Source organism: Citrus clementina, unplaced genomic scaffold, assembly GCF_000493195.1.
Source record: "Citrus clementina cultivar Clemenules unplaced genomic scaffold, Citrus_clementina_v1.0 scaffold_1, whole genome shotgun sequence".
NCBI classification, from domain to species: domain Eukaryota; kingdom Viridiplantae; phylum Streptophyta; class Magnoliopsida; order Sapindales; family Rutaceae; genus Citrus; species Citrus x clementina.
In genome coordinates this window covers 6,223,798-6,236,180 of record NW_006263303.1, presented here as the reverse complement: position 1 = coordinate 6,236,180, position 12,383 = coordinate 6,223,798, and the positions used below count along the sequence as shown (strand labels likewise).

General features: G+C 30.9%; 1 protein-coding gene across 1 annotated transcript; it reads right to left on the bottom strand.

Annotated features, from left to right (window-relative positions):
- Positions 1 to 3,920: 3,920 nt before the first annotated feature.
- On the bottom strand, positions 3,921 to 6,010 carry LOC18055886. The gene is made up of 3 exons (XM_006451073.2): positions 5,366 to 6,010; positions 5,101 to 5,172; positions 3,921 to 4,292 (listed from the first exon to the last, which is right to left on the bottom strand). The coding sequence occupies exons 1-3, from the start codon at positions 5,930 to 5,932 to the stop codon at positions 4,290 to 4,292; spliced, it is 642 nt and encodes a 213-aa protein (XP_006451136.1). The 5' UTR covers positions 5,933 to 6,010; the 3' UTR covers positions 3,921 to 4,289.
- Between the last annotated feature and the right edge of the window lie 6,373 nt (positions 6,011 to 12,383).

Sequence of the window (12,383 nt, the reverse complement as noted above, 5' to 3'; positions counted from 1 at the left end):
CCATAGTTATATGCCAGGAATGATTAGTAACACTCCTAGGTACACAACCAGACATCTTCCACCATTATAATCAAGAAGCACATTAAAAATGGATTGTTGTTGTGGCACATCAAAATTTAAACAGAGGAACAATGATCAAGATGATTTTGGTGCAATGAAGATGTCCAAGAACTCTCTCAACTTGAAAGCAGTTGCATCGCTATTTAAATAAAAATACTATTCAGCTATATAAAAGAAGAATGTTTTATCACATAAGGGTAACAATTTTGACAGACAATCGTTTGGTTGCTTGTATTTACATACACTTCAAAGGATAATTTTGACTGAAGCAGTTAAAAAAACATAAATATTCCTAATTATCTCCGAATTGTTTGCTTCTAAATCAATTATAATTGAAATCACAATTCACACATAATGCGAAAAAAAATCAGAGGAATTTCAAGGAACAGAAGTCGGAGTTCGCCATTGACCATAGTAACAGTATCAAAGGGAATGACTCCCTCAGTCAAATCCTCAATCAAGTAAGAACATCGTGAATAACCTCAAGGCCATCAAGTTCCAGCGTGGCATCAACACACGAGCTGCCTCTGGCTCTCACTCTACTTCCGGGGGACCTAACCAACCCTAGCTCTTCTCTCTGTAACCCATCGAAACGTCGAGCAAATCGTAGGTCAACGAGACGAAGTCTATGTTGTGGACCTTGATCGTTAGAGAGGAAGAGAGGTCCAGCGTGAGTTTAGTAAACGATTTGACTCGGATGTAATTGAGGTGGATTCGGACGAGTCGGAGGGTACGAGTCGGAAGGGAATATTAAGAACATCGGAAGAGAGAAGAGAACGATGGAGGCGATTGAGGATAGACATCTGCTAAGATTACATACTGGGTCCCACATATTTGAAATTGAAAATTAAACTAATATTATTTTTATTTGCAAACTGCACTGCAATTAAGCGGCGATTACATTTTGAATTGTAACGGGAATCTTGAGTATGAAGTGGGATTAGATTATTTATTTATATTGAAAAATTAAAATAATAATTTAATTTATGTGTTTATATAGTTTTGAATTGAGAGTAAATGGTTTTAAATTATAGTTTCATCTTTATTTAAAGAATTATAGTTTTTAATTATAAAATTAATAAAATATATATTTAAAAAATAAAATATTTATTTTATTATATTTATAAATTAATAATAATTTATAATATTATTAATTATGTAAATTATAATTTCTTACTACTCTTAATTTTAATTATGTAAATAAAAAATTATTAATAAGAACAACACAAATGAAACATTATTAATAATATAATACAAAATTAATATTTTCTTAGAATAAATTATTTATTATTATTAATTACTAATATTAAATAAAATAATACTATTATTTTAAAATAAATATAATAATATTATATTTTCAAATAAAGATAGTATATGGTAATATTATTAATTCTCTATGAGTATAATAATATTATTTTTAAGTAATTTTAACTTAGAATCAATGTAAATTATTATTTTAACTAAATATAATAATATTAAATATATTTTAATATGCTTAATATTATTATTTTTAATAAATGTAATTTTATTTTATTAGATATAATATTATTATATTATTTAAATAAATATAATTTTATTAAATATAAGAGTAATAAGAGAAGGGAAGAGTGGATTTCCACTCCCACTCCCCCCCTAGGAATGGGATTCCCACTCCTTAGTCCTTACTCTAAAATTAGATGGGACCCACAGAGTGAGATTCTTACTTTCTTTAAAATTTATAAGTAAACACTGGAGTGTGAGAAATTTATAATCCTCACTCCCACTCCAAAAAGTAAACAAAACATTAAAGTATTGGCCGGAAGTGTGGCACTTTTTAAGCTATAGTTGTTGTAAAAAAAGTTATAACTATGAAATAAAAATTAATAATTTATAGTAACTATAAATTTTCAATAATAATTTTAACAAAAATATTAAAAATATAATAAATTTTTCATGATACAAGTAAAAAACTATATTAATATAGATTTCAAGTTACAATAGTTAATATTTACCAAACATTTTAATGCTGTAATTTTTAAATTACAGTTATCTAACATCAATCTCAAATGCATCCTAAATCAAATTTACCCCCTTATAATCATTGAGTGAAGTTTCTAACTCCCTTCTATAGCACTGATGAAACCCCATATTTTATATTTATACCTTTTTCTTTTATGAAATTATTAAAAAGACAAAAAAATTGCCATAGAGTTTTAATTACATTTTATTCTCATCTAAAATAAATTAATTAAATTATGAAATATACTTTTTCATAATTAAATCATTGCTTCAAAATAATTTTTTATTAGTTTTATAAAAAAATTATTTCTCTCACATATTAAGATTTAAAAATAGTTAGGGCTTTTGTAAAGACATTTTAGTTTAACTAAATTCGTATTTGTCTTTTTCAGTCATTTCTTTTAGCAATAAAACTACAGTTTAAAAAATGAGGTTTTATAAGGAAAATAAAGGGGTGCAAAAAGCATTACTCGTAATTCATATGTATTATTTTCATAATAATATGTTCCAACATACTACGAACGTATTTTTACTATTTTATTTTTCTTCATTTTCAGAAATATCATACGAATAAGAAGTTGCCAAACTCGTTTTTCTATTTTACTGAAACTAATAATTCAAATATTATAAAACAAATAAAAGAAAAAAAACACCATGTGAAAAAAGGTAAAATTATTTGCACTCTAAACAACTCTTTATTTTTAGTATTCATTTATTAAATTTAAAATTACTCAAACAACATATTAAAATGGGTAAAATACCCTTCATTTAACCTTTTAGCCATTTTCTTTCTACTGTAAAACTCTACTCCGTCAATAATTTAAAACATAACTGATAACTAATCAAAATCTAACTTAATTACTTAATGCAGAGATAGAAAATTTAAAACCCATTACCTCCAATCAATACAATTCCATATGAATCTTGCAAACCCAAAAGTGAAGAATAGCCTTTCAAGTACTAATTGTATCTTTGCTAATTTTGAACTTTCATTTGCATTCAGCCGACTTTATAAATAAAAATGAGGCACTAGAATGGACAGCAGTGCTTTTCATTGGGTTCTTTGTATGCTATTTATTAAACTGCATGTAAAACAGAAATACACAATTTGACATTTAAAATTTTCATCTATTCCGTCAAATAGAAAATTTGTTCTGTTTGATGATTAATGATGTTTAAGAGGGAGAATAGACATGAAGAAATGAAAGAGGAATGATGTTTGATTTAATGTTATTATTAGATCGTAGTTAATAATAAATTACTCTATTATTTTTTTAATCTTAAAAATATTAATTAAAAAAATGCTCAATATAATTTTTAGAGTTAAAAAATAGGTGTTCGATACAATTTTTTAAGTGCAAATAGCGCTACCTTTGAAAAATAATACTAAACGCACTTTATTATCTTATTATCTTCATCTGTGCACGACACCCTAATTTGTCATGTAATTTTGTGATTTGAGGTTAGTAAACATGTTTTGTTGTGGGTTTATTTCATGACATGGCAAGATCAGAGTGGCTTACATCGGAGATGTGTCAAGTTTTTACAAGTCAACAAGAAAAGAACCTACTGTGAGATTATTTAGAAAGGCAGGCCATGTCCTCGAAGTGAGAAGGCATTTAGTGCACCTGGAGCATTGCACTTCATTTATCCATTGCTTGCTTCGTGTGTTTACATATTATTATGATTGATTGAAACACACATGTGGCAAAGAATGAATGAAAAAAAAGCAGTACACCAAAAGCAGCCAAGACTTTTCACCTCAAAGTGGCTACCCAAACTCCACACAAACCTATGTCAAATTGCTATCCCTACTCATGCAATAAAAGGCAACTCGATATGTGACTTGAACCCTCAAAATATTATTAAGTTACAAGGTGAAAAGAGCTAGTTTAAAATAGCATATTCAGTGCACAGTTTCCATCATTCTGTCTCAGATAAAATATACACAAGAAAGTTCCAACTAAATTTAAATTTAATATTTCTTATATATTAAGGGCATGATACAAATGCACTGGTGTGGTTACTGAAACTGATAAATCCTTTTCAAAAATACAAGTTTAAACCATGTAATTAACACACGCCAACCTCTCCATGTAACTCCTATTCCTGCACAAGTGAAACATACCCATGGGACCACAAGGAAACAATGGTGTATGTCTCGCATCAAACAGGATTTCTTGCCAATTCATCGACTAAACAATAATAGTAAATTGGTGGCATCCAACACATCACTGCAAAATCAAATTTCAGGTCATGAGTCAGCTTTATAAAATTGATGCTTCGGGGCAGTTACTTGTTATGCAGGCAAGATCAACAAGAGACAACAATGTAAATTGAACTAACTTAACCAAAGCACAGCACAAATTAATTTAGGTCAACTGTTCAAGTGATACAGACCAAGAAATCTCTATTTAGGATCTTAGGAAGATTAATAGATTCTTGCTTATTTAAGTCAAGATCAGTTAAATGTTTTGGTAATATTTAGCCTACCTATAATAATTTTCTTATTTGAGTGAGTGTTATATTACTTTCTACAAGTATATTTCTTTTCTTAAGCACAGATCAATTTCCCAGTCTATCTAGGGTTTGGCCACTATAAATAGAGATTTCTTTCTCATTTTTGAGTAGTCTTGAAGCTATCAATGATTATTGGAATGTAGTTTATTATACTCCTTCCCACGTTCTTCTGAATTGTCTCTCCTTTTTCATGCCTCGATTTCTCCCATTTCTTCATCTGATTCATTGGACAATGTGTTCTAAATCACTATGTTAGTCAGTTTAACAGATAGTGGATGCCCAGACAACAAATGATTGATCCACACCAGATAAAACTAAAACAAGCAAAGCATTCATAGTTACATGTGTAACTTGGGGATGATTAGCATGTAACACTCCTAGGTATACAACCAGACATTCTCCCAACATTATAATCAAGAACAGCATTATCTACGGCACTTAAAATGGAATTTTGTTGCACAGCAAATTTCTATTTAAATCAAAATCCTGTTCAGCTACATAAGAGAAATGCACTTTTCTCACCTCAGGGTAACAATCTTGCCGGACAATAGTTTGGTTGCTTGTATTTACATACACTTCACAGGATACTTTCGCCTGAAACAGTTCAAAAATCATAAATATGCGTAGTAATTCTCCGAATTGTTTGTTTCTAAATCAATCAAATAATTGAACTCACAATTCACAATTAAGAAATCAAGGCAACTTGGATATAAATATATATACAGCTAATCAAAATACAAGCGATTAATTCAACACCGCGAACGAATGTTTATAAAAAAGAAAATACCTTCAAAGGAATTTCAAAGAACAAAACTCCGAGCTCGCCTTTGACCATAGTAACGGTATCAAAGGGGATGACCCCCTTGATCAAATCCTCAATCAAGTAAATAACGTCATGAATAACCTCAAGGCCATTGAGTTTCAGCGAGGCATTAACATACGAGCTGCCTCTGGCTCTCACTCGGCCTCCGTGGGACCTCACCGACCCTAGCTCTCTCCCTCTGTAACCGATCGAAACATCGAGCGAATCGTAGTTCAACGAGAAGAAGTCTCTGTTGTGGACCTTGACGACGAGAGAGAAGGAAAGGTCCAGCGTGGGTTGAGGAGACGAGTTGACTCGGATGTGATTGAGGTGGATACGGGCGAGTTGGAGGTACGGGTCGGAGGGGTAGAATATGAATACCAGAACAGCGAGGAGACTCGCGATGGCGGCGGCTGTGCATAGACATCTGCTGAGATTTCGGCGGCGCCGCCAGCGGCGGAGATCGGGTTGGTAGTAGACGGGTAGAACGATGACGTTTTCCGTGGGAAGGGGCGCGTACGCCACGTGGTCGTGAGTTGAACCTGAACCCATCGTTGTTTTGTTTGGTGGGTTAGGAGACTTGGTGGTAGCATGATTTAGATGTGGCCGAAGGAGGTAATTTATCTCATTAATCTTTTTAATGCGTACGGCACCTTAATTCTTGTGATGTAATTTTGTGATTTTAGTTTAGCAAGCATGTCTTGCGGGGTTGTAGTGCGACGTGGCATGATCAGAGTGGCTTACGACAAGATCTTATCTGGCGACACGCTTTAGAAGTCAACTGCAAAATAACCCGTTGCTCACTATATTTTTCACATTGGAGAAATTCTAAAATATATTTATTGGCATTATATTAGTCATATAATAATATAACTAATACTATTATGTATACTTATTCTAAAAAATTATAATGAAAATTGTAATTGTATTAAATTTAATGGCATGTATCATATGTGTCTCATTAATTGTATTATCTTTGATACATTTTAAAATCTCTTATTTTTAAATAATTTTTTTTAGTTAGAGTTACAATGCTAATAATATTTAATTATCATAAATATATTAGAATTAATGGATTTCATTTATTAATTTTTATTACGGCCGTCCTAAATCACCGCATCCATTTATAGGAGGACACTAATTATTCTCAAGTGCGGGCACTATTTTTTTTTTTTAATGTGGACACGAAATTAAATTGTGTGGTTTAATAGAAGAGTAATGATGTAGTTACAAACTCTTGTACAAACTTATTTTGTACAAATTGATATGACGTTAATTCATTGATTGAATTAAATATTTTTTAGCCCACATGATTTATTTATATTATTTTATAATTTTATTCAACCAATGAATTAATGTCATATCAGTTTGTATAAGATAAATATGTACAAAAGATTATGGTTGTATCATCACTCTTAAGAGAATCATTTCTCAATATATTATAAAATTATACAGTCTAATAACATGTCTGCACCGACTCTATTTAAACTTTATGATTTAATAATGTGAAAAAAATAAGAGTGCCCGAACTATAAAAGAATTCATGAGGAACTTACTCACGATTTTTTCGATAGATTAATTTAAGGAGAACTCGAATTCTGAAATTGCAGAAAATTGAACTCACTCCCTTAATTAACTCTCAAAATCAGTTTCAGCGCTTTAGACAAATCCCATCACAACGCTGCTTCAAGAAATTGTTATTGCTAAGGAACCTCAAATGGTCAAACGGGCTTATAAATGTAACCCTTATACAACTTTTAGATAAACTAAGATTAAAAGACTCCTATTATTGGCAAAAACAAAATCAAACGTTAATTAAATTACACGTGCTTAGCAATATTAATACGCGTACTGTCATGTTATAGCAAAATCTTTTTTGTGGACGAGGTATGGACTACGACTCCACACCACGGTGCTTAAACACTTCATTGATGTCATTTTCTTTTGATTTGTATGATCAACTTATGAATTAATATTCTCAATTATTGAATTTTAATTCCTAAGAGGCGCGTAGCTATCTGGATTCTGGATGGAAACACTCTCATGAATTGTCACGTACATGCGCCCATCACCATCTCAGAATAGCTTTGGAACAAAAAATCAAGCGTTCTTCAATCTTGATCAACTCATTTTATTATTTTAACATAAAAAAAATCTTTGATGGGTTCTTTACCCTAAAATGAGAGAGAGCCATTCATAACTCATCCAACCATTCCATTACCGTCCAGAAAAAAAAAATGAAAAAAAAATGAAGACACTATAATCAAACTTCAATATTGCTTTTGTCCTCGACCGATATGTGTAATTTTTGTGGATAAGAATGAACTATATACGTTCGGTTTTTTAATTACCATTTGATCAGGTCAAAGATTAGTGCCCTAACTTGTTTTGAGTGGGGAGAAAAAAAAATAAAAACAAAATTCTATATTCGTCTCTTGGTATTAATTTTTCAGAGTCAAAAAGACTGATATAACAGATTCATCAATCTACAAGCTTAATTAAACGGAGAACAAAAAAGGGAACAGACTAATAATGAAAGCAAGAATTATTAACATACAGGAGCCAAACGAACAACAGAGGGAGGAATTAATTTTACATACCAGCCGCGGGCTGCCTATAGGCTATTATCAAGTTTTAACAGTTTCAAGCATTGAAAATCCCAAGCAGAAACATATATAGTCAAGTACCAAAGCTATTACATATTGTTTTTTTTTACAGAGCTTTGAAAGATATATATGAAGAAGCAGCTAGCTGCCATTAATTAATCTTTAGCTTACATGGAATAGGCGCGGTCAAGTCTCAACTGACTTGGGAGAAAAAGAAGCCACCGCTGCTGATTTATCGGCAGGCATGGAGTTTGATCGCTTCATGATCCAAGCCGCCGATGACCCTCCTGCAGCCGTCCGATGAAATCTGCACCGGAACGACCCTTGGTGAGTCGTCGGCGAACACAGGCACTGCCCTTTCGGTGAACCGGCACCGCCGCCGTGAGGATCAGTAGTACTCTTGCCACCTTTTGGGGAGGTGGTAGTGCTAACTTTGATGATACCATGAGAGGCCATAGCCGAGTCCGAAGAAAAAGCAACTTATGTATCAACCTATATCTACACACACACACACACACACACACACACACACATATATATATATATATAAAGCAGTAGGAATACTAAAGGAGCCAACCAGCTTTTTTACTTTTGTTTTATGATAAAAATATTGAAATGGAGATTTTGTCATTCATGGTTAGAACTAATCCAATCAAAGTGGTGGCTCTCCATGACTTCACCTTGTTTGTCCATATTGAAGCTATCCAAATAATAATCCCACCTCCCTCTTCCTTATCTGGCTAAGTCGGTTAAGTTCCCAATGTACAATGTTTTAGGTGCATATAGAAATTTGGAAATTTAGAAATCTAAAAATCTAGAAATCTAGAAATCTAGAAATCTAGAAATTTAGAAATCATGACTTTTGATGTACCATCTATCTACCTAATTTTAATTCCTGTAATGACTATCTCAATTAGCCTGTATTATTGAGGAGATATATGTATATTATAAGAAAATAAAAATTTACAATATTAAATTAACATATAGGAGATCCACTAGACATCATAATATTAAGTTAATAATTAATGGAAAAACTCTAAAAATAATGACATTGTTAATGATGGTTAAAAACATGGGAACAATTGTCAGAAATCAGATTACAAAAGAACAATTAGCACATGGACTAATGAACACGAGTGTGGGTTGATGAGGACATTGGCGAGGCCCTTCATGTGGGTTTGTTTGATTAGGAAGCTGATTTGTACACGTAGCCGATTCCCTGATTAATCAAAAAGTAATTGAATTATGCATTCAGAGTGGAAAATGTCGAAGTGACCCCGTTTACATCTTTCCACGTGGATTAGATTTAGATCTGCTGTTGTCCCATCAGTTCCACTTAATTGGATTATGCTGTGCTGTTTAATCCCATTAACCGACAGTGCATTTGTCCTTTTGTGGATATTATTATATTAGAAGCGGTAGTGAGTAAAGCTGTAATTATTATAATTTTTTATATTATAAATAGTTAAATACAACTGATAAAATTTGACATAATTCAATTATCTAATACGAATGCGATACAAATAAATGAATATGGGTCATTAAATTTAATATTATTATTAAATAGATTAGGATAGGATTGACACGGTTTTTTCTGTGTCGGATTAACGTTAAATTTCTTAACCATTTACTTAATTAAGTACATAATTATATTTTCTATTTAAAACCAATTTGTATGCTCTCATCATCAAAACTCAACTACTAGACATGATTTTCTTTTTCTATTTTTTTTTTGAAATGATGAAAATATACGTAGTGTTTCGTTTATAAAATTTTATATAAATTTAAAACTTTAATAGTGTAAATATATAAAATATTGACAAATATGCGTGTGCATATATAAATGAATGTAAATATTTAATGTAAATCTTGTTAAATATAAAGACTAAACATATTATTAAGGTATTTATTTATTTTCTGTGTGGATTAAAATCTCAATATTTTAAAATAATTATCTAATAAATCATATTTAGGCCAGCTTAAATTTATTACCGACACAAAATTACAAGACATGAACACAATCCGATAATCATTTTTACCAATTGTAATTATAAAAATTGTAATTTTTTTTAGTTAAAACTGCAATCAATTGATGATAATGACAAATCGAAGAGGAAGTATGGGCTGCAACATGTGATTCGTTCTCTTCGGTCTTGAAGCGCGCAATAGTTAATTGTTTGTTTGGGCGGGACAGTGCCGTTCTTCAAATACGCCGTTTGCCTGCATCTGTGCATCATCAACACTAAAATAAGACAGGATATGAAAATGTCAAATTCTACTTCGATTTTCTTTTGGATTCTTATGATTCCATTTTACAATCCATTGTAACAGAAAAAAGTTAATTGTCGTAGTAAAGTAACCGTCTAAATACAGTAGTAAAGAGTAATTTTTTCATTAAGATTCAAAGTCCTAAAATTCGAGAGCGAATTAATAATAAAAGATGTTAAGTCCATTATTTATAGAGTTGATAGTTTATGGTAAGTCTAATTAAATTGAAATTTTATTCATTACATATCTTGTAATAGGAATTAATTTTACAATCCATCGTAACAGAAAAAAGTTAATTGTCGTAGCAAAGTAAACGTCTAAATACAGTAGTAAAGAATGGTTTTTTCTTTAAGATTCAAGTCCTAAAATTCGAGAGCGAATTAATAATAAAAGGTGTTAAGTCCATTATTTATAGAGTTTGTATCTTATGACAAGTCTAGTTAAATTAGAATTTTATTTATTGCATATCTTGTAATAGAGATTAATTTATTAATTCCCTAATTTAGTGATATTCCAATTTATTAGGAATATTTGTTTCCTAATTTAATTAGATGTCTAATTTAGTAAGTCAATTAATGATGAGATTCTATAATTGACGCGTGAGATCTATTTAGAGCTAGAAACTGGTTCAAACAGGAAGTTCATTAAATGCTCCAGATATTTCTTGGGAGACAAGTAAGACAAGAAATCATATTTATTCCTATTCAGATTCATAGGAATTATAAGAGGAAAGAAACTCTTATTTGTAAAGAATCAAAGTCTTTAAAGACTTGCTATTTTTGTGAAACCTTAGTGTCTATATAAAGAGAGGTATATAAAAATCATTGTGTCTTTATTTTCTGCAATTTATTGTTTCTTGAAAAATTAATATTTTTGATGTGGATGAACAGTAACTGTAAATAGTAACCATGAACGATAATCGTGAACAATATCAGTGAACAATATTTTTGAGAATTAATTAAGTTGCTAATTTTAGATTTTTAATTGCCTACATCTATTTGCCATAGATTCAAATTCCTTTCAAAAGGAATTAATTCCTAATGGGCTAATGCACTCACAAATTTTAGAAAATTTTAGAGCATGGGTTGAGTCTCAGCTTCTCATTTTCCTTCTTCAATTGAATTGGATAGGAATATGTTTCAAATCCCACTAAATGTAACTAGAGGAGATATTCTTTTGGTATTATGTAAGAATAGATTTTTAAATTATAATAAAATAGACTTATCAAAGATAATTTCAATAAATTTTTAATTTTAATACATATATTAGTGTATGAAAAAAAAAATAATTTGCCACAATAAATAAAATATACATGATTTTCTAATTCAATTTAATGCCAAAATTACTCTAAAGCGGTATTTATTTTTTTATCTGAAATCTGAACAAATCCAAATTAGATGCTGTTTGTTTTTTTATTTTAATATGAAATCTGAATAAATCTAAATTAGTTTGAAATTTGAATTAACTTGAATGTTGGATTTTGAATAATATATATATATATATATTTTGTGAATCTCTAAACATAAGTATTAAGTGATTTGTTTTTTCAACTTTAAAAGCTAAAAAACATTTATTATTGGTGGTAAAATGTAGACTAGAGGTATTGAATAGGACTTGGGATTGTGACAAAGGATAAATAGGAAGCTAAAAAGGGAGGATGGAATTGGAAGATCTCAAAGAACTAGCATCAACCACCTAAATAATCTGAAGATAACAAACAATGCCTCCTATAGTGTAACCCGCCACGTGTTAATACGAGACCACAAAACAATGATAGCCTTGCCAACGGTAACAGGACACATCATCACAACAAAGTCTTCACCTCGATTGTCTCTAAAATATCTCCTTACAAGCTATCAAAGTCAAAATTGAGGAAAGGGGATCACAGACAAAGTCACCTGCACAATCTCTAGTGAAATCAAGTACTTCTCAACCCAATTGGTTCATTTAAAATCGGCCAATCAGAGTTGATGATATGTTGCCAAGTACATACTATCCCTAGTGGACAGCTATCCAACCCAAACAAGCTAAAACACCTCCACAAGATGTGCCAAATTACCCTTAAAACCCTACCTGAGAAGGGAAGTCACTAATAACGGCTCGCCACATGTTCAAAAGGAGATAAAGAT

What these genes read in the sequence shown, in the direction of transcription:
- LOC18055886 (XM_006451073.2), bottom strand. Translation starts at nt 5,932, where the DNA reads ATGGGTTCAGGTTCAACTCACGACCACGTGGCGTACGCGCCCCTTCCC. An exon ending in TCTTTGAAATTCCTTTGAAG is followed by an intron (nt 5,173 to 5,365) that starts GTATTTTCTTTT and finishes GAACTGTTTCAG; the next exon opens with GCGAAAGTATCCTGTGAAGT.